General features: G+C 42.4%; 1 protein-coding gene across 4 annotated transcripts in view; it reads left to right on the top strand.

The window, feature by feature from the left end:
• LOC124069012 (guanine nucleotide-binding protein G(olf) subunit alpha) overlaps positions 1–22,801 on the top strand; it is a 53,707-nt gene that overhangs the window by 9,984 nt on the left and 20,922 nt on the right. For all 4 annotated transcript variants that reach the window (XM_046407693.1, XM_046407695.1, XM_046407696.1 and 1 more), the window contains exons 3-5: positions 672–726; positions 910–1,029; positions 8,317–8,414. In XM_046407693.1, the coding sequence (XP_046263649.1) occupies positions 672–726; positions 910–1,029; positions 8,317–8,414 (273 nt within the window). The remainder of the gene's footprint in view (positions 1–671; positions 727–909; positions 1,030–8,316; positions 8,415–22,801) is intronic.

Below are 22,801 nucleotides of genomic sequence, written 5' to 3' on the forward strand. Positions count from 1 at the left end.
TGAATAACCCTGTCGAGGCCAGAATATAGCCTGTGAATGGATTTTCCCCAGGCTCTGCAGCGCCTGTTGGGCCCAGTATTCCATGCAAAGCAGCTAATGTCTTTCCCTCCCTCTCTCACACTCCTTTTATTTCCTTTTTCGCGTACATGTACACTTATCGTACATATGTGAGGATCTTGGTGTCGCACAGATGCCAAATAATTCTCTGTTTCCTGTTTCATGTGAGAGGGTGAAAGGTTGTGATCGACACAGGCCTATTGATGATTTGTTTTGCTGCAAGGCCTTGCATGGCATTGATCTTACCAGTGGTCTATTTTAAACAGGCCCAGTACATGTCAGAGCCCTGTAACTGTATGAAAAACCCTTGTATGTATGCATTCAGAGTATTTATCCAGGGAGGGTAGATTTTAGAAGGTTTTGCAGTTTTAAGATAAAAAAAAAGAGTTCATCATATCCCTTCATTTTGGCTTTTTACTGAACTCCATCCTGCATTTCCTGGTACCTCCAGCTAGCACCTTGTGCTGTATGCGTGATTGTATTAGAATGCAGTCTAACCTGGCTGTAACCCATGCTTTACTCATAACCACCTTGATGATAAACCCTTTTGTGGTCTGCTGTGGTTGATTTTGTTCGGAACTGCTGCCTCACACGTCTGTTCTGACCCCATGCAGAGAAAAGAAACAGAAAATTCAAGATATTCGGAAAAACGTCAAAGATGCCATAGTGGTGAGTTTCATCTGAATCGCTACCCAAATGTGCTCAGTGTCTCTGTTGTTACACTGAATCCCAGTGCAATCCCATTTTACTGATTATTATACGGGCTTACTGATTTATTTATTTTTTTCGTGTATTCATCCTGCTTAATGCTTGTGTATTTTTTTTTTCTCTCCCACAACTTCTGCTTTGCAGACTATAGTGTCTGCGATGAGCACTTTAATACCCCCAGTCCCGCTAGCCAATCCAGAGGACCAATTCAGAATCGAATACATCAAAAGCATAGCACCTCTCTCTGACTTTGACTATTCACAGGTAAGATCTTCATAAAGTTTCTGTGTGTGTGTGTGTGTGTGAGAGAGAGAGAGACTCAGCAGGATAGGCCAGGATAGTACATATGTGCCTTTTTGTCTTTCTTAATGTGCATTTGTGTCTGTGTGGGTGTTAGATGGTGTGTGATGAGCACATTTGCTGTTTTTATGAGTCCTATGGCCAACAATGTAGATCTTGCTGATATAGCACGTTGCTGTTAGAAATAGTTTTTGCTATAACAGACACAGTGTTTCCTCTCTTCTTCAGTTTACTCCTTTTTATGACATGGTGGGGTCTTTTTAACAAGCCAAAGCAAGGGGCTTCTGAGATATGAATTTATGAATGGAAATGTCAGCTAACCTGTATGAAATCAACAGTTGGTTGATACAAGGGCTTGTCGAAGATTTTATTCTGTTGCCCAGCACAGAGAGACCTGACAGATATACTGTGTGTGAATTTGAAAGCAAGTTGGAGCAAATGGGATTCCTTTCGGTGTGTGTGATCAGCCATTCAGTGGTGCGAGGTCGTGTGTTGGAGAAGTAGATAATGTTTTACATCATTTTTACACAGTTTGTTGTCCGATGGCAGATTTGCAGCCACTCGAAACAGGAGTGACAATATAATACAGAGCTGTAGATGGACTCTTGGAGATTCGAATCGTTTTGGTTTTGTTTATACACGTTGGGCTTTTATGGGCACCAAATGAGAGTATTAATATGCTTTCATGTGTGATTCAAGGACGGGGTTCATCTCCTTTTGATGTATTGATCACCTCTTTTGCTGTTGGTTGTATTGGAGTTGACAGTGAGGCCTGTTCTCATCATGTTGTAAATGTGGTACTAAACATCTAAGTTTAAATTGTTGTTTCTTTTAATGGCTTTTTTTTCAAGATGAAACTAGTAGTTGTTTGATCGATTACTAATAATAGATAATCAGCTATGTTGATAGTAGATTAACCATTCAAGTCAAGCAAAAATGCCACAGATTCCCACTCAGCCTCTCAAATGTCCAAATTTGCTTCATATCTCTGTTTGAAATAGCTGTAAACTGAATATCTTTGAGTTTGGACTCTTGGTCAGACCAAGCAGGACTTTTGAAGATGTCAGCTTTGGCCTTAAGAAATGTTAATGGACATTTTTTTTTTTTAAACAATTTTTTTGGTCAATAATAAAAATAATTGCAGCCACTGCTACTTATAGCTTTGTTTTTTTTTCTGCTTTGACCACATTTGTGGTATTTTACCATATAAAAAAGATTTCACATGTGTCTTTTATCTCTTAGTCACGACATGGCATATGACTTTTCCAACAAGGCCTCAAAATCTAGCTTATATTTAGTCCCTGTATACAGCTGTACAGCTATTGCAGTTGCTCTCAGGCCTTATCCCTACCATCACTGCTTTGTCCTGAAAGTGGACTTGTTTGTTGCACTGCTGCCTTACATCTACCGGCATGATGTTTCGCAGCTTGCCTCTCAGCAACTTTATTTAGGGCTCCATTACAAGAATATCCATTAAAAAGATTTGGGTGTCTGAGAGTCTGTGCTGCTGTGGTGTTGTGTTGTATGAGGGCCGGGGCCATGGGGAGAGCCGGCGTTGAGTTCCCAGGCTCGGCCAGGCCAAAGGGAACAACATGGCTCTGTTTGGAGTGTCTGTGCTTGTCATCAGTCTCAGGCTTCACTTGTGCCGTCAGTGTCACCACTACATTGTCACTTACTGCCACCAGGCATGATATCCAATACAACGGCGCAGGAACATGGCCAATCAGTAACCTGTGGCTTTCACCTGTTGGCGCCGTTGTAAAATATGGAAAAATGTTTTACCTGGACACGTTTGGAGAGATGATGTCATGGTGAACCTCTCCTGATCTAATATTAAAGGGAAACTTTCTCTTGATAAACATGATGTTGAGTGCACTTTAGTCAGTTTTAGTACTTGTTTTGTGAGTTAATTATTGCTGTTCATGGGAAGAAGAAGTAGACAACAATCTTTGACTTCCCACATTTTCCTGAATGACTCGTGTAGAGAGAGTGGTGGTAATAGCTTTGGTTGTTCCATTTTCTGAAGTTTTCACCAGGGCTACAACTGAAGATTATCAGCAACAGGTAAATGGCTAGTTGTTGTCTTGATTTCATTGTTTTGTTTCTGCCATGATAGAAAACCTTCCGACACAGCACTCCAGTGGTGATATCTCCAAATGTCCAGACCTAAAAGATATTCAATTTGCAATGCGAATAATATGTGAAAAATTGTTAACAATGCAATTAAAAAAGAGTTTTTCTCACAGGCCATTCAGTCAGTTATTTGACGAATCATATTGGCGTTCAATTTCACAGTACAATCATCTGTCTCAAAATAACCACCTCATGTGACATACCTTTGAGGGAAGACAGTCTTTACATGCCAATAAATGAATAAAATGTATAACCGCATAGTGGTGACGATGGATATGAGTCAACTTCCGTCTATTGGCTGCCATTTTTGGGAAAAAAAATCAAAAAACTTTCTGAGTCCGAGTTCAGTCAAAGTGTTGTTGTGTGAGCGAAAAGAAAAGTAATTTGGGTACATTAGGCCTTAGTTTAGATGAGCGTATTATTGGGTAAAATGTTAATAAAAGAAAGTATCTGTCTCTAACTTTATTGGGAATCGTAATTTGGCTTGATAGTCAGATTTCTTGAGTCGGGAGAAACGGGTCCTGAGAGAGATTTCTGGTTGTATGCTGACATAAATTCATGTCATTTACTTTTGCTTTAAAACATTCCGCTGTCAGATTTACATGAAGAGTCAGATGGTCTATGTTTCTCTGCTTATGGTACAGATAGATTACGAATAGGCCTGAGGGATAAAACAATAAGGTATGTGTATCGGGATAGACTCAGAAAGAGTTCCATAGTGTAACTTTAATGCATTAAATGCAAATCGCAATCAGCAGACGTAACGAATAAGTGCTTGCTCATAAACTCATCATATCCCTTGTTTGTAGTGGTGGTAATAGTATATGCCTCCAAACAGCAAAAGGGGTCTGAAAATATGAGGTACACTTACAGTATTTAGTTGATTTTTCTTTGTGTGCACCTTCACGGCTGGAAACTTTTGCAGTTTCCTCTTGATATGCATTTAAATCTGGTTTTGTCGGCCTGTGTTCTTTATCATCAAAGCATCCTTAATGTAAAATCTTTTCCTACAGTAGCTTGGGATAACAGTAGGCTCATGGAAAAGAAAGCACAGATACAAACGGTTGTCTATGCAAATGGAAACAAATGCCACTGTGGTAGTTCTGCTAGCCACCCGACAGTGTCTGTCGACCGAAGCAGAGCAAATTCAAATGAGCCCCAGCCCCTGTTTGTGCACAAAATGTCTTTCTCTCCTTCAGATATGTTAAAGCCTGCATGTAATCCTGTCTGTTTGGTGTTAAAACGAGGAGGTCACTGTAAGCACTGGGTTGCATTTGAGACCTGATGATGTTACTTATTCACTGAGAAGAAACAAAAAAAGGCAAGAATTATGTCCTCAAAAGTTTGTTCTTGTGTTTTGGAGTTTTTTTTTTCCTTCTTCAGGATATGAATTACAGTCTATTGTGGAAGGTGAGCTTCACATTGAGCCCCACCCATTGTTGAACTGATCTATTTTTGTGTTTGGGTGCAGAGTTACTGTACTGATGAATGGTTTAGATCTTATACCGTGGTTGAACTCATGCACGTCACCCACTGTCAGTGAGTGTGTAGCTTTATTTAATGTCGTTCATGTCAGTTTACAGGCCATCCAATAGTTTTGACTTTCAAATTGGGGAATGTGACCTGCTTTGAGCTGCTTTCGTTCTTCACTCCATTTCAGCTCCGAAGGGAAACACCTCCATAGCGTTCCCTTGTTGGTAGCTTTTTTTGGGCGAGTTCCTCGTGATCAACAGCTTCAGTCACAAAAGTTTGTTTTCCCTTTAATTGACTACTTTTGGATGTGTGACGTGGGGCAAAGGGTGCCATGGAGGGCTGGAGCATTTTTGGAACCATGTTATGAAAGATGAAGAGTCTCAAACAGTCGCTCCCTCTCTCCTTTGCGTTTGCTCTGTTTTTTTTTTTTTATAGCTAAATTTGTCTGTACTCTTTAACTGAGGTAACCCATGAAAGTCAGGTCTCTCTGTGCTGGGCGACTGTTATCTAACACAGATATTCTATTCAAATCCAATAAATGTGGTGATGTTGGTTTACTGAGGAGTCAGCTGGTTGTCTGGCTGTCTATGTATGGAGGGATTTGAGCTTACTGGCTGTACATTTTGCTCTTAGCCCGAGGATCTCTTCAAAACTACACTCAAAGGAATCCTGGTGTCCACTTGTGATGGAGGACGCAAGCCGTTTGCTCCTCAACTTTGTCTTGCTAAGACAAATCAGATTTAGGCCATTTTGTTCTTTGTGTCAGCCTGACCTATATGATTCAAATGAAATATTACATCACACACCCAACTTGGTTAACAGTGAAACTAAGGTCTGAATTGATCTGAGGGGAGCCACCAGAGAACTGGCATCTCATGGCTGGTGATGGAGGTGCAGGGTATGGATGGTGAATGTGGACTGGGAAGAGTTAAAAAAGCTTGTGTTAAAGTAAATTCCCTCCTGGTCTCTTTCTGTGTTATCAGTTCCTCTGTAGGGCACTGCAGCACACACTGCATTTATTCAAAGGCCCAGTGTCACACGCCTCTGTGGAAAAGAGCCCTGAGGACCATAGTCTGCCCCCACCACCACCACCCCCACCCCGCTCTGCCCCTTCCACCCTCCACCCCTCGTACTCCCTCTATCCAGTCCCAACACTTGCTAGCTTTGTCGGACCCTTCTTTGAGTTTTCAAGCTCTCTCAATGCCTGATGGTGTACAAATGTGGCGAGACCCGCAGATCCAACAGCAGAAGAATGTAATCAGCACTGCTGAATTGATATTAGTTTAGGTGGGTGTAAAAGTTTGACTGTAACAGGCGTGGTAGCGAATATAAGTGCAAGCAAATATAGACCAGTTTAGATGCTGTGTTACAGAAGAATTAAACTGTAGTTGTAGAATAAAAAATAAAGGGTTAATGGTTCATATTTTGGTATAATATGCTGATATGCAGACTGCACTTAAACACAGCTAATACTGTGGCATCAGTGTATTGGCTATTCCTGGCTTGTGCCTGAAGTGTGAGCCTATATTCATCTGGAACAAAAAAAGTAAACAGATGTTAATGTCTCGCTCTGTGAGACTTGTGCAGACTGGATCAGTGAATTTTCTCCATGTTGAACTTAATCACCGGATCTGCCGAGAGGAGATCTCCCTGAGCATGTGATCATTTATCAGACTCCTTCTCCCTCGCTCGCTCTGGTTCGGGGCTACTTTCACCCTCTCCCCAGTCAGAGCGCAGAGCCAGTGCTGAGTGCAGAGAGTCATGTGGTTGTTCCAGGCTAGAGGAGGAGCCCGCCTGAAAGACATGTGCACAGGAGGCGACAAGGGATATTAGCCCAATCATCTTTGTTGTGTTTGCATACAGAGAGTCCTGGGAGATGTCTCGAAGTCATTGACGAGATCCCCTCATAACGTTCCTACTGAGACCATGTACACCATCACGCCTGTGGATGGATTTTGCACAGCAGGACTGCTGGTGATATTTGTATATTTTAGGAGCTGTAATTAGCAGTTTCTGAATTTGTGTAGTGTCTTCCGAGTTTAATTACAGTCAAGTTATGATATCTGACTGTACCACCTTTTGTTGCTTTGGCTTACAGTTTAGACAAGAGAGTGTGTGACCGCAAGGGCATGAGTTTAAATTCAAAAACAGTTGGGTAAACCTGTTGAAAATGAATGAGAATTTAAATCACCTAATCTGTGCCTGCAAGGTGAGGTGTAACTGCTGTTGTACTGTAATAAGTAGGTTTTCTTGTACTTTTTTGGCAATGTAAAATTCATCCCAGATTCCCTGATACCCAGTGTTGCGTTCACATACTTTTTACAGAGAGGCCTATAACAAAGCTGTTATGCCATAATGTGAAGTATAAATTGAGGGTTTTATTGCACTGCTGCAGCCTAAACTCACTGCACAGACTCAAATAAACTCAAAAATAAATAGGAATATAGAAAAAATCGTCACATACCATCACAGCCCTCACAAGTGTTGGTTTGTATTCAGTAGAGTTCAGAAATTCTACGTATACTATTAATATGATTTTCAGATTTTAAAGGAACACTTCACCAGTATAACAACAGCGTTAATCTGGTTACACACCAGCATGTTTGTGCAGCATCTCTGGCTATCTTTCTAGATGGGGTCTGGGAGCCCATGTTTTAGTATAGTTCACCAAAAACACTCAGCGGTGCAGAACCAAACCTGACAATCTCATTTTGATGGCAAGACTCTGGGAAGCTCCTCACAGTCACTGTGCCCAGCTATTGTTCTAGTCAGTTACAGTACGTGTTGGTAGTTGTATGGTTATTGTATTAATTGTGTTGGCTAATGGTTTCCCCTTTTCTCCAGTCTGTATGCTAAGCTAGGCTAAGCATAAACTTGCTCTACCTCCATATGTACAATGTACATTGTACAAGCAAACAAGCATATTTCCCAGAAATGTTGAGTTTTGCCCTTTCATCAATGCAGTACAAATACTTTTTGAGTAAGACATTTCAACCACTGTCGTTGTTCCTACTGATGAACTGCCTGTGAGCAAGGCAGCTGCTCGAACTAAACCTCTCTGTGACTAACTGTGGGACACAGTGGATGTGCTGTGTAGACGTGTGCATGTACTGTATGTGATTGTGTGGTACTTGGTGTACATGAGCAACTGTGTATTTGACAAAATAGGTTTTTTTTGTACAAATACTTTTACAAAATGGGCATTATGATTTTCCATTGGGTTTATTTAGTTACCCCGTTGTCGAGGCAACATGTGTTTCAATGTCTTTAAGTCTCATGTTCGGAGTTTCTCAATGTTTGCAGAGCGTCTTTTTAAATTTCAGGCATTGTAAAAGGCTGCTTATGTGTAATTTACTTAACACATGACATACTTACCTACACTAACCTGTACTTCCAACACTCTGCAGGCAAGTCTGCTATGGTGACACAGACACATATGCTGGCAAGTTAATCACGATTTAACACTCTTGGAAGAGATCCTGTTATACTTTGAAGTTTCCTCGTGTAATTAAATGTGGACTACACATAGAAAGCAACGAGGACTTAAATTCAAAACCCCCTGATCTTCTCATCATGACACTGTTTTTAAGTTTGTTAAGTCTTTTTGGCTGCCCGTCTCTTAATGTCTGCCTTTCTTTACCTCAGGAGTTCTTTGATCACGCAAAGAAGCTGTGGGACGACGAAGGAGTGAAGGCATGTTTCGAGAGGTCCAATGAGTACCAGCTCATCGACTGTGCACAATAGTGAGTTCAAACAGTAATAGTCACTGTGTTATGATTTGTATGTGCTTTGAACATTACATACATTATGTAATCAGCTATTCGTGCAGCTGTAATACAGTGAGAACACAGCAGAAGTTACAGCCTGTAAACTAATGTCTCTTCCCTGCTCTGTCCATCCTCTTTGTGCCATTAAAGCTCTGCAGTTTGTACTGGTGTCATGTCATATATGAATATGGCTGACATATGTTTACTCTGGGTGTGGTATTCGTCCTTTGGAAAATTATATACAGTACATATATATATCTCCTCGTGTGAGTGTGTTGAGTGTGGTGTGACCTGTAATTCTTTGGAATTGTATTGATGTATTGTCGGTCTGTTTGAACGTCTAAAATGTATTAATGCTGTCGTAAAGGTTGGGATTTCACATCTCCGTGTTGGCCATGGTAATAACCTACTAGTGGAGTTTAATGGACTACATGTCAATGTCTCTGAGGCTGGACAAATGCTATGTGGGTCATGATTTGATTTGATTTTTTCTAGTACAATGTACTCCAGATACTGTGGTTAAGAAATAGCGATAACTTCAGTGTGGAGAGGCGTAGAAGCTGAAACTTCTTTGTGCAGTGCCACAGCTTGTTTGGACGACTCCTACAGTACACTTGGGCCACCTTAGGGTGCTGGCAGTACACAATGGAGGGCTCCTCTCTTCCCTGTGAAAGGAAGTTTGGATATGCAAAGTGAGCCACTGATTCTCCTCTCTCGCTCTCCCTTTGTTCCCCCTTTAACTCACCTCTGGATTCACATGTAAATACGTGGACGTGAACATGGTACAGACTCTGGAGTGTGGTCTGCTAGAAGTTGTCCCCTCCCATGCCAAAGGTTGGCTCTCTTTATCTCTCAGGGTTCGGTCAAAGGCACACTTTATCAGTAACTGGGGATATTGTCTCGTTGTCAGCAAGCTGTGAGCCCATGTTACGTGGGTGTAGCGTTGAGATGTTTTAAGTATGTTATAGCACGTAGACAAACAGTCTCTGCACTCCTTTCCTGAATATCTTCCGTTCCTTGAACATAAATTTGACTCAGGGTCAAGTCTTCCCTGGTTGCCCTGCCTGAAAGCAGCTTCCATAGAAAGGAGAGAAATAGTCAGGTGATGGTTGGAGAGTCACATGAATCTGTAAGGTGGAGCTGTTACAGTCCAAGGCCTGTGTTTGTCTTTGCTGCTCAGAGTCAGTCTGTGTCTGTGTCTGCGTGCAGTACGACTGTACAATATGTTCAAAAAAAGCATCTCGTGTTTGTTTTAGTCAAAGTTACGGTACCATAGGGATAACAGACGTTGTTGTGGTATCATAAACATTTAAATATTCTTTCTGAACTCTGTAAACGCAGTGGTCTTCTGAACATTGAGGCAGTTAGCTAAAGCATTGAAAAAATAACTGTCCTGTGACACCAGTAAACATTAACAGAGTGAAATGAAGGTAGTGATAAGCATAACGTGTTTAAATTGAATGGTACTGGTATATATGACTGTAAAGTGTGTCTGCCGGTTTTGAACTTGGTCCCTATGCTTTCTGGCCTCATGTTGTAAGTAGTAAGTAGCCAACAGGTTTTTAATGCATGAAAATTATGACACTTCTTCTCCTCCAAACCTGAAACATGGCCAAATGACTGATCTATTAATTGTTTATTTTAAGTCCCAATCGTCCTCCCTGTTTCCAACCTCCTCCCCTTTAATATCATTCTATTTTTTCCATTTGATTGCCTCCCACTCCTTCTTGCTGTCCTCCTATCACTGCCCCTCTTGCTGTTACATAGCTGATCCTGATTGGTTAACAGCTGGTGAGCAGTTGTATGTTTGACCAATAAATCACCATGAAGCTAACAAATTTATTTTTACTGGCGTGTGTAAAGGAGATAAAAATGATAAGTTACAGCTTCATGTGGTACAAATGTACAGAGTGTGATTTCAGCTTGGATCTGGCTGATAATCAGGCAGTCCTACTGTGATGACTCTTACATTTTCCTACTTGAATGGCCAGTTGCTCAAGTGCTATTCGTTGAAAGTGTGTGAATGTGATTTAGTGCTATCACCTCACTAGAAAATAATATGAAACATGACAATGGCAAATCTGTTTTCAGTGATAGAAAAGCCCAAACATCTTAAAACCTGCCATGATTTTTGGGGGCAGGAAGAAAAGCTTAAACTTTTGTAATTTTTGAAAATAGTAAGCATCAGTAAGCATCTGTTTCAGTGGGTTCGATTGATGTCTGGGATTTGTCAGACTGCGTGGTCTCTCGCTTACTTCCTCTCTCAGGTTTAGCCTCTGCATGAACTGTGTGGATGGAGGACATTCATACAAACTCTGCCCTACATGGCAGCCGACATGTCTGTGTGTAAAGCCCCCCCCCGCACACACACCTATTGTTATTATGACCACTAAACTACACTTTACTCTCAGCGACGATCCTGGAAGTAGGGAAACGGTGGTAGACGGCTTCAGCATCCAACTGGGCTGAAAGTAAGGGAGCAGGGGTCGTAAATCTGGACTGTGTTTAAACACATGTTTTATTGTTTGGAGGAAGTCTGTTGCATTGTTTTAGTTAGTCAGAAAATCTCAGAAAAGACACGTTTGTAAGAGTCTTTTGAGCTTGCAACCCATTCTTATCTCACCTGCTCTCTCTTTGTTATTTATAATGAACTTCCACTGACTTGTGTTTGCGTTGTAGGCCGTTTCTTGGATCACAAATGTGATAAGAACGCTTTCATTCACTCAGAGAGTAACTTAAAGAGGAAGTTGGCCTACATGTGTCTGTTTGTGCGACACACAGATTGGCCAGCAGCAACCTGACATGCTAACAGGCAAATACAATAGGGATATTGTTGTTAAAAAAAATAAAAAAGACCAAACAAGCCTGTGTTGGAATAAAAATTGGTTAGATACAGTTATATGTCATGTTGAGGTGTTGTTAATGCAGATTTACATATGTCGCCATTTCGTCTGTGTTGTCCTTCACGGACCTTGCTCAACTGGCAGATATTTTTTCCAGCAGGCCTGACGCTGGATGGCCCGTTGGACAAAGGCACAGGAAATAAGCATGGGCCGGTGGCGAGTGCTTGTTATGTCAAAGAGCACGTCCGTATCGATGCTTTTGGAATCCTGTCACCCATCGATCTGCCCTCTGCATTTTACATTTATACGTTTTAAGAGCACAGATATGTGTCTGCCAGTTGATTGATTATGAGCTATTTGCAGCTGCGGCGAGCTGGTTCCATTGCAATGCCTTGGATGTGTCAATGGCAAAATCAAACACTTTTTCACACGCAAATCTGAACTCCCAGGCCTCCTGCCTTTTTTTTTTTTTTCCTCTGTGGCGAGTGTTTGCTGCAGTCCCACAGCAAATATAACACAATTTATGACACAACTTACATACTGAGGTATTTCTCACTGCAGTCAGATTGTTATCCAGTGTTAGGTGCTGTCTGGATTGGTATACAGACTTCAGTGTCAGTGTTTTGATTGTGGAAGTGGGTTAGAAATGTACTTGCCCGATCTAAATTTTTAATTGTGCCTATGCAAAGTTTCACCAACATCTTCTAACCCGACCCTCCGCCCAACTAAACTCCTCCAGGATGATTTAAATGTTTACTTGCGTTTCACTCGATAAATTTTGTTACTCGCAGTCATGATCACTACAGAGATGAGAAGGAAGTGAGATGGCTCACTTGCAGGCACACTGTGTTCTCCATTTTTACCATTTGTCTGATTCAGAAAGTGAGTTGGTTGATTTGCTAGCCCAAGGTAGGACTTTACTCGTCCTGGGCACACGGACAATCCTTACTATCGAGCCCTGGTATGGAGCTCTCCCTGTGTTAATGTACTTAATGGTTGCAGCAGCAGGGACTGGGCCAGATGAGAGTAGCCCTGGATGGAGATGGAGTCTTGAGTGTGTAACTGTAACTGAGATGGAGTCTTGAGTGTGTAACTGAAGAAATGGGAGGGTGAAACAGCTGAGTGGTGCATCTGTGGTTTGTGCCTGATGAGGCTGGAGTTTGCTCGATGCTGTTAAAGTGATAAGGATGAGAAAAGTTTAAGATGCCAGCTTCATGTGTCTGGAATCAATGTAACATTTCTTAGTCCATGAGGACGTGTTGCTATATAATGACAGGAATGAGGAGATTTGGAAAAACTTTGCCAAAACGAATGAGTGTATTCTCCAAAAAATGAATCTGCAACATCATACTACTATTAGTATGCCTTTCTGAAATGGAAATGCTGCTCAAAACAAACACCGTGCTCTCCTTGGTCTTTATTGTGTTGAGTATTTTTCTGTTTTCTGGTATTTAATAGACCAGCTGATTCTTCAATTAATCCAGAAAATAACTATCACTTTAATTGATCATAGAAATAATTGCTAGTTGCATGCCTACTTTCCTCACCCGCTGTAAATGTTATTCAGACTTTGGTACATCCCTCCACAGTTGTTAATGTCCACAGTCACACAGTTTATGGTAATCACACACCACACACACACACACACACACACGCACACATCAATAAATACACACGTGACTTTAAAATCTACAGGAAGATGAGATTTGACCCTAACTCATGTCAGATTGTTCTTGCTTTAACCATTGAAAGACATTTCACACTTTTTGGCAGCAGCACCATTGACCCTAATGAAGATTAAATAGAAAGAGCAAAGATCAAATACTGAGGAAACATTGCCTGTTCAGTGTGGACTGGAAAATGGGTGTTGTCATAAAACACTTTCAAAGCTTCTGGTGCATCAGAACGTTTTCAGGGTTTAGGAAGTTGTAAACAGGACTTGTAAACATTTCATGTTGAAAAGATTAGCTCAGATTTTTTTCTTAATGAATTTAAGTGAATAAAATTTGATCGGATAGTCAAATGTCATGTTGTGATGTGGTGTACTTCCTCGACTATGGAGAGCTGCAGCTGGGACCCGACAGATCTTCAGCCGTCCCGGGGATGGGACTGTGGATAGACATGTCTAAGGCTGGGTCTGGTTCTCAGCCCCTTGACTGGAGCTGGTGTTGGCGGGGCTGGGATGTAGTGCTGGTCACGGGACTCTGTCACCAGCCTGGGGGCCACTGACACAGTCATCTGAGGCAGTAAAGTGCTAAGAATGGCCAGCATTGTCAGCCAGCCCCGGCCCCTGAAGGGCCTGCAGAAACAGAGGGGCTACGTTTCGCAAACAGCAGCTCTCCTCAATAAGGAGCCTCTTCTGTTCACGGAAGAGCCCGAGAGAGCGATATTTATACACCGGCTGCATGTCGCTCCTGCTTGTTTTCTGTCACCAATAAGTTCCTTAATTTCTTATGTTTCAGCTGATTTGATGTACACACTTTATTACCAAGAGGTGAGGCCGATTGATAGGGTTGATTGATAGGTTGATAGGATCTGGACTAATTGGTAACTTTTTCAGACTGATTATCAGGTTACTTTTGACTTAAAAGAAGTGGAGTTTTTTGCAGGCATGTTTGTCTCACTGCAGCCAGAGCTGTTTGTGAAACCTTCATGCGATGTAATGTTTTTTCCATTTTAGGGCTCGCACAGTTTGACAAAGAAACCTGAGGTCACAGTTTGAATTGAGACATTCAGAAAGCATGAAGCTGAGATTCTGTCATGGTCTGTGGTGTCATTGATGGTAACTTGATGGAAAATCACAAGACTGCTCGTCCAGTCTCGTGATGACCAGGTATGGAGCGGAGGAAGAAACGCAGAAATCTGAGCTTTTTGGTAGATAAAAGAAAGAGCAAAACCCCTTATAGTTTGTTGAGATTTTTAGGTTGTCACAAACTTAAACCTAAAACAAAAATAATGGATGATGCAGCAGCAAAACCAACTTGATCCATAAAGTCTTAACAAAGCCACGAAGAACAAAATTGCACACGTGACACGCAAACACGTAACTGTCGAAGTAGAAAAGTGCTGTTGAATGTGATATCTATTTTCTGGTATGCTCATATGTTTTAGCTGCTGACTGCTGTAGCTGCTTTCAGTAAACAAACTCTTAAAAATAGCCTAAATGGTTTCACTTCAGTTTATCAAATCTATTTATCTGTTCTTTGTAAATTGTGTTCCCATGCTTTTAATCTTTTAAGAGAAGCCATGATTTTGACTCAGATCTTTGTTATAACGCAGTTCAAAATTCAGAGTTATAACTGCACAACTGTAAATAAATACTTTCTTCATGACAAGAATCATAAAGGGCCTTAATCCAGATTAACAAAAACCTTTGTGTCGCTTGCTAAAATCAGATGACCCTGCTGTCAGCTGACTGAGGAATAATCAAAGGGGGCACTATGGAAGTGTCTGTGTGTGCGTGTGTTTGAATATATCTGTGAGCGTGTAGATGTGTGTTTGTGTGCGTGATTTCCAAGGAAAGGGAAGGAGCGGTTTAGATCTTAAATTGTAGAATCTGATCTACTGGAAGCTCAGTGGGACTCAATCCACACAAACCACTGTCCTTAAGGTTGTTAGAGCCCCCTGTGGGACCGACTCCCTCTCTCCCACTATCTCTCTCTCTCTCTCTCTCTCTCTCTCTCTCTCTCTCTCTGTCTTTTCCTCTCTCCGTCCATCTACTCAGTCCTCTCTTGAGACCAGAAAGCGACAGCAGAGAGGATGTTGTAGAGCACATGAGAACGCACGTCATTCCCTATATGAAGAGTGTGTGTGTGTGTGTGTGTGTGTGTGTGTGTGAACCCTGCGTCTCATTTAACATTCAACGTCTTCGAATTTAACAGTGACAAGCCAGAGATTTAGTATTACCGTAGCTGTTAATGGCTTTTTCTGTCCATTCGACGAGCGTTTTAACGTACCGAAGTTTAAAGTTGTAGATGTCGGGTTTAGAAGGCTCTCAGCTTTCCTGGGCATTTGGAAACAGTTAAGAGAGCCTAAAGCTGCCCAGCATAGCATGCTACATGTCACAAGATTAGCTACACTGGCCGTGTGTTTTTATTTTGTTTCTAGAGACCAGAGGCTCTCTCTCTCTCTCTCTCTCTCTCTCTCTCTCTCTCTCTCTCTCTCTCTCTCTCTCTCTCTCCCTCTCTCTCTCTCTCTCTTTCTCTCTCTCTCTCTCTCTCTCTCTCTCTCTCTCTCTCTCTCTCTGACAGCCTGTATTTAGTTTAGTCAATGAGTTGAATCACATTTGAAAGCGTGCACCGCTCCATGGAAAAAGATATACATCTTGAATAGTCCATCTGAAATCTAAATCATTTAAAAATGCACGCAAACCAAAACAAATCACCACAATTGCCCTAATTTAAATCAATTTCATGTCACTTTTTATATTCGTGGTCAAATAAGCAAAATTGTGCCACGCTTAGATTGTTTTAAGGTTTGTGTTAATTGTCAGTTTTGTCTCTCTGATGTTTAACATTGGACGGGCTTGCAGAGGAAAAACTGGAATTTATGTTCCACTTAAAGGAGGGGAATCGTATCTATAAATAGCTTTTTATTTTTGGGTTAAAAAGTGCGTCCATTTTAAAGGACAGACGGAGACACAGAGCGAGGCTGGTGAATGGCGGATATCTGCAAGTCTGTCACTGTGTGCCGACTACACACTCACACACACACACACACACACACACACCTTTCTGACTCTCACACACACCAACCCACACCCTGCTGTTGACCAGGAGTGTAAAGGCACAGACTACTGGAGGACAGCAGTGGCGCTGCAGGTTCCCTGCTCAGAGATTGTGGAATGGTCGTCCATAGACCCTCCTCCTCCTCCTCCTCCTCCTCCTCCTCCTGCTCCTCTCCCCCTCTCTTTACTGAGGCTCCCCCTCCTCTCTCTCCTCCCTCTGTCGCTCCCTTTTCTCCCCCTCCCCTTCCACCCCCCACCCCCCTTAGAGCTTATGTAAACTAGCTGTGGAGCCAGGGCAAGTAGAGGCTATTTTTAGCAGCAGCACTGCAGAGCAGAAACTGGCGGAGGGTCACGTGTGCGCAGCCGAATCAAAGGGAGTATCCCGGCAATGCGCTGTAAACAAAGGGAAGGTCAGTAGCAGTAGGTGAGACACAAAACGCCTCTGTGTTGGTTTTGTGTGTGCGCTCGTGTGTGTGTGTGTGTGTGTGTGAGAGAGAGAGAGAGAGACAAAGAGCTAGAGAGAGAGACGGCTGTGCATTGTCTGGCCATACATTCCCTTCTTTTAATGCCCTGAAATAAAACAAATCATTACAAGTGTATGAATGCATCCATATGCTTTCCTGCTCACTCACACACTCTCTCCCTCACACACACACACACACACACACACTCAACCATTTCTTCCACTGCTAGAGACAGAGAGGGGGGCTGAATTGATCAAAGTGGGGCTTGACACGCGAGGAGACATTTTGCTGTCTAATCATGACAGGGGCTCCCAGCTCCACACTGTCTCTCTGTTGTTGCCAAGCCTGGCCCTATCACAGTGAGCAGCAGCAGACTTGGAGCCATGCAAAATCCATCAAAAAAAAAAAAAAAAAAACAGAGCACATGACCATGTGTGTTTAGCATTGACATTAGCATGTTCTGTATCACGTGGGGCCTTGCCCAGTTCAGGTTGTGTAGCCTGCTGGCCTGGCTAGCAGCGAGGCTAGCAGTTAGCGACGTCCAGCCACGCCCAGGCAAAAGGTCTCCCTCCACCTCGGCCACTTGTCAGACAAGCCTCAACTTTCACCTCCTGTGGAATGTGGTCAGAAGGGGGCACGAAGCTATTTTTAGAAACCTTTTATATTTTTCTGTCACAGCGGTTTGTTTGCCTAGACGCTTTGAGCTGTTGGCTGTTTCATCAGGCCAGGCTCAAGGAGGCAGTTTGGAGGCTAACTTAAGTAAACATTTGGCTCCAGCACAAGCCACATGGTTTGGCGGTTTGGTCAGATGATTTATTGTTGTAGGTACTCTTAACCTGAGATTCTGGAGTTTCTCCACACAGACAAGGGAGCCATCTTACAGTGTCCTGACAAGAGGATAAGCTATGTCACTGGAACATCCCGTTCCTCTTCGTGTGCATTTGTGACTCCTTTGGAGCTCTAAAGCAATATTTATTTAGAAATTTAATTCCAGTCCACACCTGATGTGTTTCTACAGCTGCCACACGTTAAAACAAAGGCGTAATGTACTTACACCTTCCTTTGTGAATGTTACCCGCTAACTCATCTTTCTGTGTGTGCTGGAGCATAAACACCAGAAACTCAAGCTAAAACAAGTCAATGAATTGATTGGTCGATCAACAGAAAATTAATGTGCTCTTTTTTGATAACTAACAGGTTATTTTAATCTTCTAGATTATACATATTTGGTGCTTTTCTTTGATTTGTGTGTTTGTAAATTATATTTGTAAACTTACTGAGTGATGGTCAGACAAATCAAGGAATTTATGGTTTGTGCAGTAAGAGGTTGAGATGGTATGAAATAAGGGAGTTTGCTTTAACTGAAAAATATTAATTAAAATTGGCTAGTTGTGCTGTCATTGGATTCCATTAATGTTGTTGCATTAGACATTAGGCTTTTCATATCTTGTGTATAAGTGGAGTGAAGTGATGGAGAGTTTTATGTCAGTGGATTTTATTAGTTCAGGATCGAATTTTGCTGTATATCAAATTAACCATTTTTATGTTTTAAACAAGGGATGACTGGAATAATCTGTTGTAACCGTGTGGGTTACTTTGCTCTGTACACATCAGATCAGTCCAAATCCATCCTGATCTGCTGCTATAACACAAATGACAGAAGAAGCTAACTTGCTTATTTATTGATTAGCTGCATGTCAGTATACATTAAGCCCATGTGATTTTTTTTTTTGTTTTGTTTTGTTTTATTGGGGCGGTGGAGGATGTGTCGCCGTCTCTGTGGACGGTTGTTACAAAGCCGTCCCAACATCAGCACAGTTTGTAGTTACCACTTGGCCATAAAACGTTGTTTTCCGGTGTGCGTTATCAAAGCCAGTCGCGTCTCACGGGACTCCTATTGACTGCTCCATGACTTGTAACATCCTTATCAATTATCCCCGCGGGTCATTCCTCAACTCACATAACCCTGCGCTTCTAATCTTTCACAACCGACTCTGCATTCGTCAGGTTGTAACAGAACTCAGATTTTTTTTTTTGTCTCTTTACGTACAACAGCCTCCACATTGCGTTCTCCTCTCCTTAACTGAAAATGTGACTTATTTTTGGTTGTGTGCTTGAGACGGTGGCGCTCTAAAATAATCTGTCTTCATAAGCCTACATTTGCTGTGCCCTCCTACCAAAGACAGACAGACAGACACACACACACAGTGACACACATGCAATGTAGAAAGCTAGCACAGAGCACAGCTCTGCTTTGCTTGATGTATGGGAGAGTCTGGGAATGGAAGGATACATGTGTGGCCTGGCTTAGGAAGAGACAGGGAGAGAGAGAGAGGGAGAGAGGAGTGGTATGGACCGACTGGGGTTGCCATGGGAACCCAGCTGCTAAAAGCAGGCAGGGTCAGTGTGGAAGAGAGGCTGCGTGCAGCAGGAGCGAAGGGATGCCACCCAGAGGCCTGTTTGCAAACTACACAAACAGCACACGGGCCTTGATTGCTCGAGTTCTGGCTGAATTTCATCCACAGGATCTGAGTGTTTACAGTCTTAAAATAGGAATCGAAAAGGATATTAACTAGCCTTTTTTTATGGAGAATTTATTTCCTCCTGTGTGGATTTGGGTAATTTCTAATCACCGCCCGGTTCATTCAGCACGACTCTGCCGAGGCTTATGCAATCTGTGCTGATACTGTAGACTCCCCTGTCTGATTTTTGTTCACTGGTTATTGACTTTTGATTAGGGGAAAAGAGGAAAAGCTCATTTTCACTGGGTCACCGGTTGACTTGCAAGCGGAACAACTAATTTGACATGCAGGCTGTGGTTGTTTACGAGCGAGAGGATTGAAACCTGCTCAATACTGTTGATTAGACTATTTTTACTTGGTTTTCTATTTTTGGTGCAGACTAATTCAGCAGCTGACAGATAGTGTATTGATGTTCAGCCTCAATATTATTTAGAGAAACCCATAAGTCAATTTCTCTGTGAGAACTGCAGTTGGGAGCTCCACATGGGACACGGTTCAGGCCTGACAGAGTCCCCGTGTTTCGACTGTAGCTTGAAATTGGGGGCTGAGTCTATTTTAAGCAGAGGTAATGTAATGGTCCACGTAGACACTGAGCAGAGACAAAAGGGCATTACAATGTATTTTACATTTTTATACAACACCTTTCAAAACTGTGACTTGATGCGGCTCTGGAAGGCGAATTGGAGGCCTTGAGATAAAGCAGGCACTTTTGTTTACACAAGATTTGGTTTGACTTTCAGGAGTGTCTCCGTTCCTGCTCCTATATTTAGGAAGTACCCACTGAGCCGTTGATGGATTTGTCTAGTTTCAGATCCATCTCCCAAACTTGCACACTGTTCCTGTTTGGATGGATGAGTTGAACCCCCGGGCTCAGATCTTTCCACCAGGTGACCAGGATCCTGCACAGCTCCACCTTCACTTTGTCCCGCTGCACATGGCCGTGTGTGCTGCGCCAGCTCAGGCCGTCTGACAGTCTGCGTGATGTGACGAGCCGTGTCGGTGCGGCGCGTTTCGTTATGATGCCGGACAGCAGTCTGACTTCCAAACAGTGCTAAAATAATTGGGCACTTATTAACAGAAAATTAATCAGTAACCACTTTGATTGTCTCAGTCATATTTCAATCAAAACATCAAATATTCTGTTTCCAGCTTGTCCAGTGTGATAATTTGCATCTTGCGTATCCTTTCGTAAATCTGGTTATGATTTTCGGATATTTTGTATATAAGAGATGATTAATAAAATATTGTTAGTTTCAGCTGTAAGTGCGGCATTTAAAATGGTGACCCGGTTTGTTTTGGTGGTTTGAAATCTGTATCTTTAGTTTCAGTGTTTATTCAGTGCGGTTACTGTCATCTTACCGCTTTTGCGCTTTCCAGAGATCCTTTGTTGTTGTGAGCTGTTAATTTCAAAGTAACATCATGTTTCGTTACTTTAAATTGCTCTGACAAAATGAACATAAGACACAACAAAGCTACAGTAAAGAAATAGCACACATATGTAGATAATAAACATACACAGAGTCCCTAAAATAAATTTAAAAACAAAACAAAACATCTAAATGAAGCTTCACCAGCTCTGTTGCTGCTGCCCTGCCCAGCAGTGAGTTTTAAAGTGCTGTCACCCGTCAGTTGGAGACTGAAGTGAAAGTCCATTATGCCGGCCTGGGCGGCTCAAAATATGGAAACTATTGATCGGATCTTCTGCACTGCTAATTAAAGATGGTCCACTATTTGTAAAAAGTCAACCCAATTATCAAATGAGCACATGAGGCCGGGCGCTGTTAGTTCGTGGGATGGTTGCCTGTCTGGTGGAGGGCCACTTTTTTTTCCAGGCTTTATTCAAGCGTTGCTGCAACTCCTCAGTGTCTTTGTTCTTTTTGTACGTAATCATAATCAGCCCTTTGTGTTTGGACATGTGCTGTCTCGATGCATACACTTCGTGCTGGCTCACATTTGAATGTTTAAGTAAAAACGGTGCTTTTGTGAGTTGGCTGTTTTATTCTTTTCATAGCTTTCCTTGTATTTAGACATGTTTGTTTGTTTGTTTGTTTGTTTGTTGTGGCTCTCTGAAAGCAACCTATTGCTATGAGAGAGCTAGTGTCAGTGCTCCGGTTCAGGTAGAAGCCCCCGTGGAGCTGGGTGACCCATGTCCCTGAGCCCTGGTATGAAGCCTTTTAATGCCCCCCCGCCTCTCCACTACTACCACCATCTTCCCGCTACCCCCCTTTGCTGTTCAGTGGGCAGCAACATGTGACCTGGACCACGTGGGGGCTGAAGTCTGAGCCCCCCCCTCCTCCTGCAGCTATTGTCCCTCATCATATTGGTGTGTGAGGTTCTGGCTGTGTGTGTGTGTGTGTGTGGATTCATGCTTGTGTCTGTGTTTTCTAGAAAGATGAGGCCAACAACACAGAAAGACGAGGTCTAGTCAAGTGATACTGTCCACAAGAAAGCCTATACATAGCAACACAGACTGGCCCGCAAGACGAGTACAACGTGTTTTGGCTAAATACAGAGACAACCCAGCCCTGCAGACAGAATGAGAGGGACTATAATAGACAAGATAGTAGTGAAGTTTTTTGTTTTTTGGGTTTTTTTTTTTCATTCAACCTGCCAATTAGAGACAAACTGTCATGGAATCATACGAGGCCTTTTTATAGAAGTGGGGGGGGAGGTGAAAAGATAAATGAGAAATCACAGCTGCATTTATGTGGTTTGATGGTTTTGGAGAGACTTTGAAGTTGGGGGCAGGGGGCAAAGAAAGCACAAAAATCCAAAACAAATAATAAATCATCAAATGTGCCACACACACACACACACACACCGAGACAAAAAAACTGCCGGCCTTTTATCCCTCAAGTCCACAAATCTGACAAAATGACCACATCGCATGTGACCGTGATCACACGCTGTGATGCCGGTAGAGGACAGTTCTGGGAGGAAATTGAAGAAACTAACGCCAGCCACAGATTTCCCTGCACCCTGAAACGCGGCTCGTCTGTTTGTCGTAGTCACTGAAACTGCACCCAAACCTCCTGATAAGGCATTATCTGGACGGCCACTCGGTAATCAATGTTATCTTTTTTCGCCTTTTTACCTGGATCTGGAACCCTTGTTCTTTTTCTTTCTTTCTTTCTTTTTTTTTCTCTCGCTGGGTACGAGGACTATATTTGGCTCTCCAGTGCTCTACCAATAGTACTTCTGTCACATGGCAGTCAGAAAGCGCTCAGTAATTATAACCTTGCTAAGTTTCTGCAAGCGAGGCTGACTAAAAATACTCCCACACTGTTGCAGTGATGGCGCAAAAGCTGGAGGTTTTTGCCTATGTTTTAGTGTGTGAGTAAATGTCTGTGTCTGCTCAGAGGTGTGTGTGTGTGTGTGTGTGTGAGAGAGAGATACTCGGCTTCAAGTGCAGCTCAGTAAGTTTGCTGGTTATTTTCGTCAAATAGATTAATTGTCAAATAGACGAGCTTAACTGTGTGATTTGTTCGATGTGGCTCTTGAGCCGACTTGTTGTCTGACTTGAGACACTTCATGTGTGCACGCTGCTGAGCCGACTTTCCATAAGTCGATGGGCGTTCAGCATTATTTTTGGATTTTGGTTTATTCATTAGACAAAAAATGTCAATCAAAATGGAGCCCTAATTCACTCATGTTACTGACATCACACCTTTTGTCAAGCATCAAGAGTTGTTTTGGAAAACCATTTTGTTTTGTTTACATCTCCTTCAGGTCATGTTCTTCGTGTTTTGTCCATCCATTGCGTCTTTTCTTGGGCACCACCAGCTGTCTGTAATTATTACTGCTTTTG

Source organism: Scatophagus argus, chromosome 13 (assembly GCF_020382885.2).
Source record: "Scatophagus argus isolate fScaArg1 chromosome 13, fScaArg1.pri, whole genome shotgun sequence".
NCBI lineage: Eukaryota > Metazoa > Chordata > Actinopteri > Scatophagidae > Scatophagus > Scatophagus argus.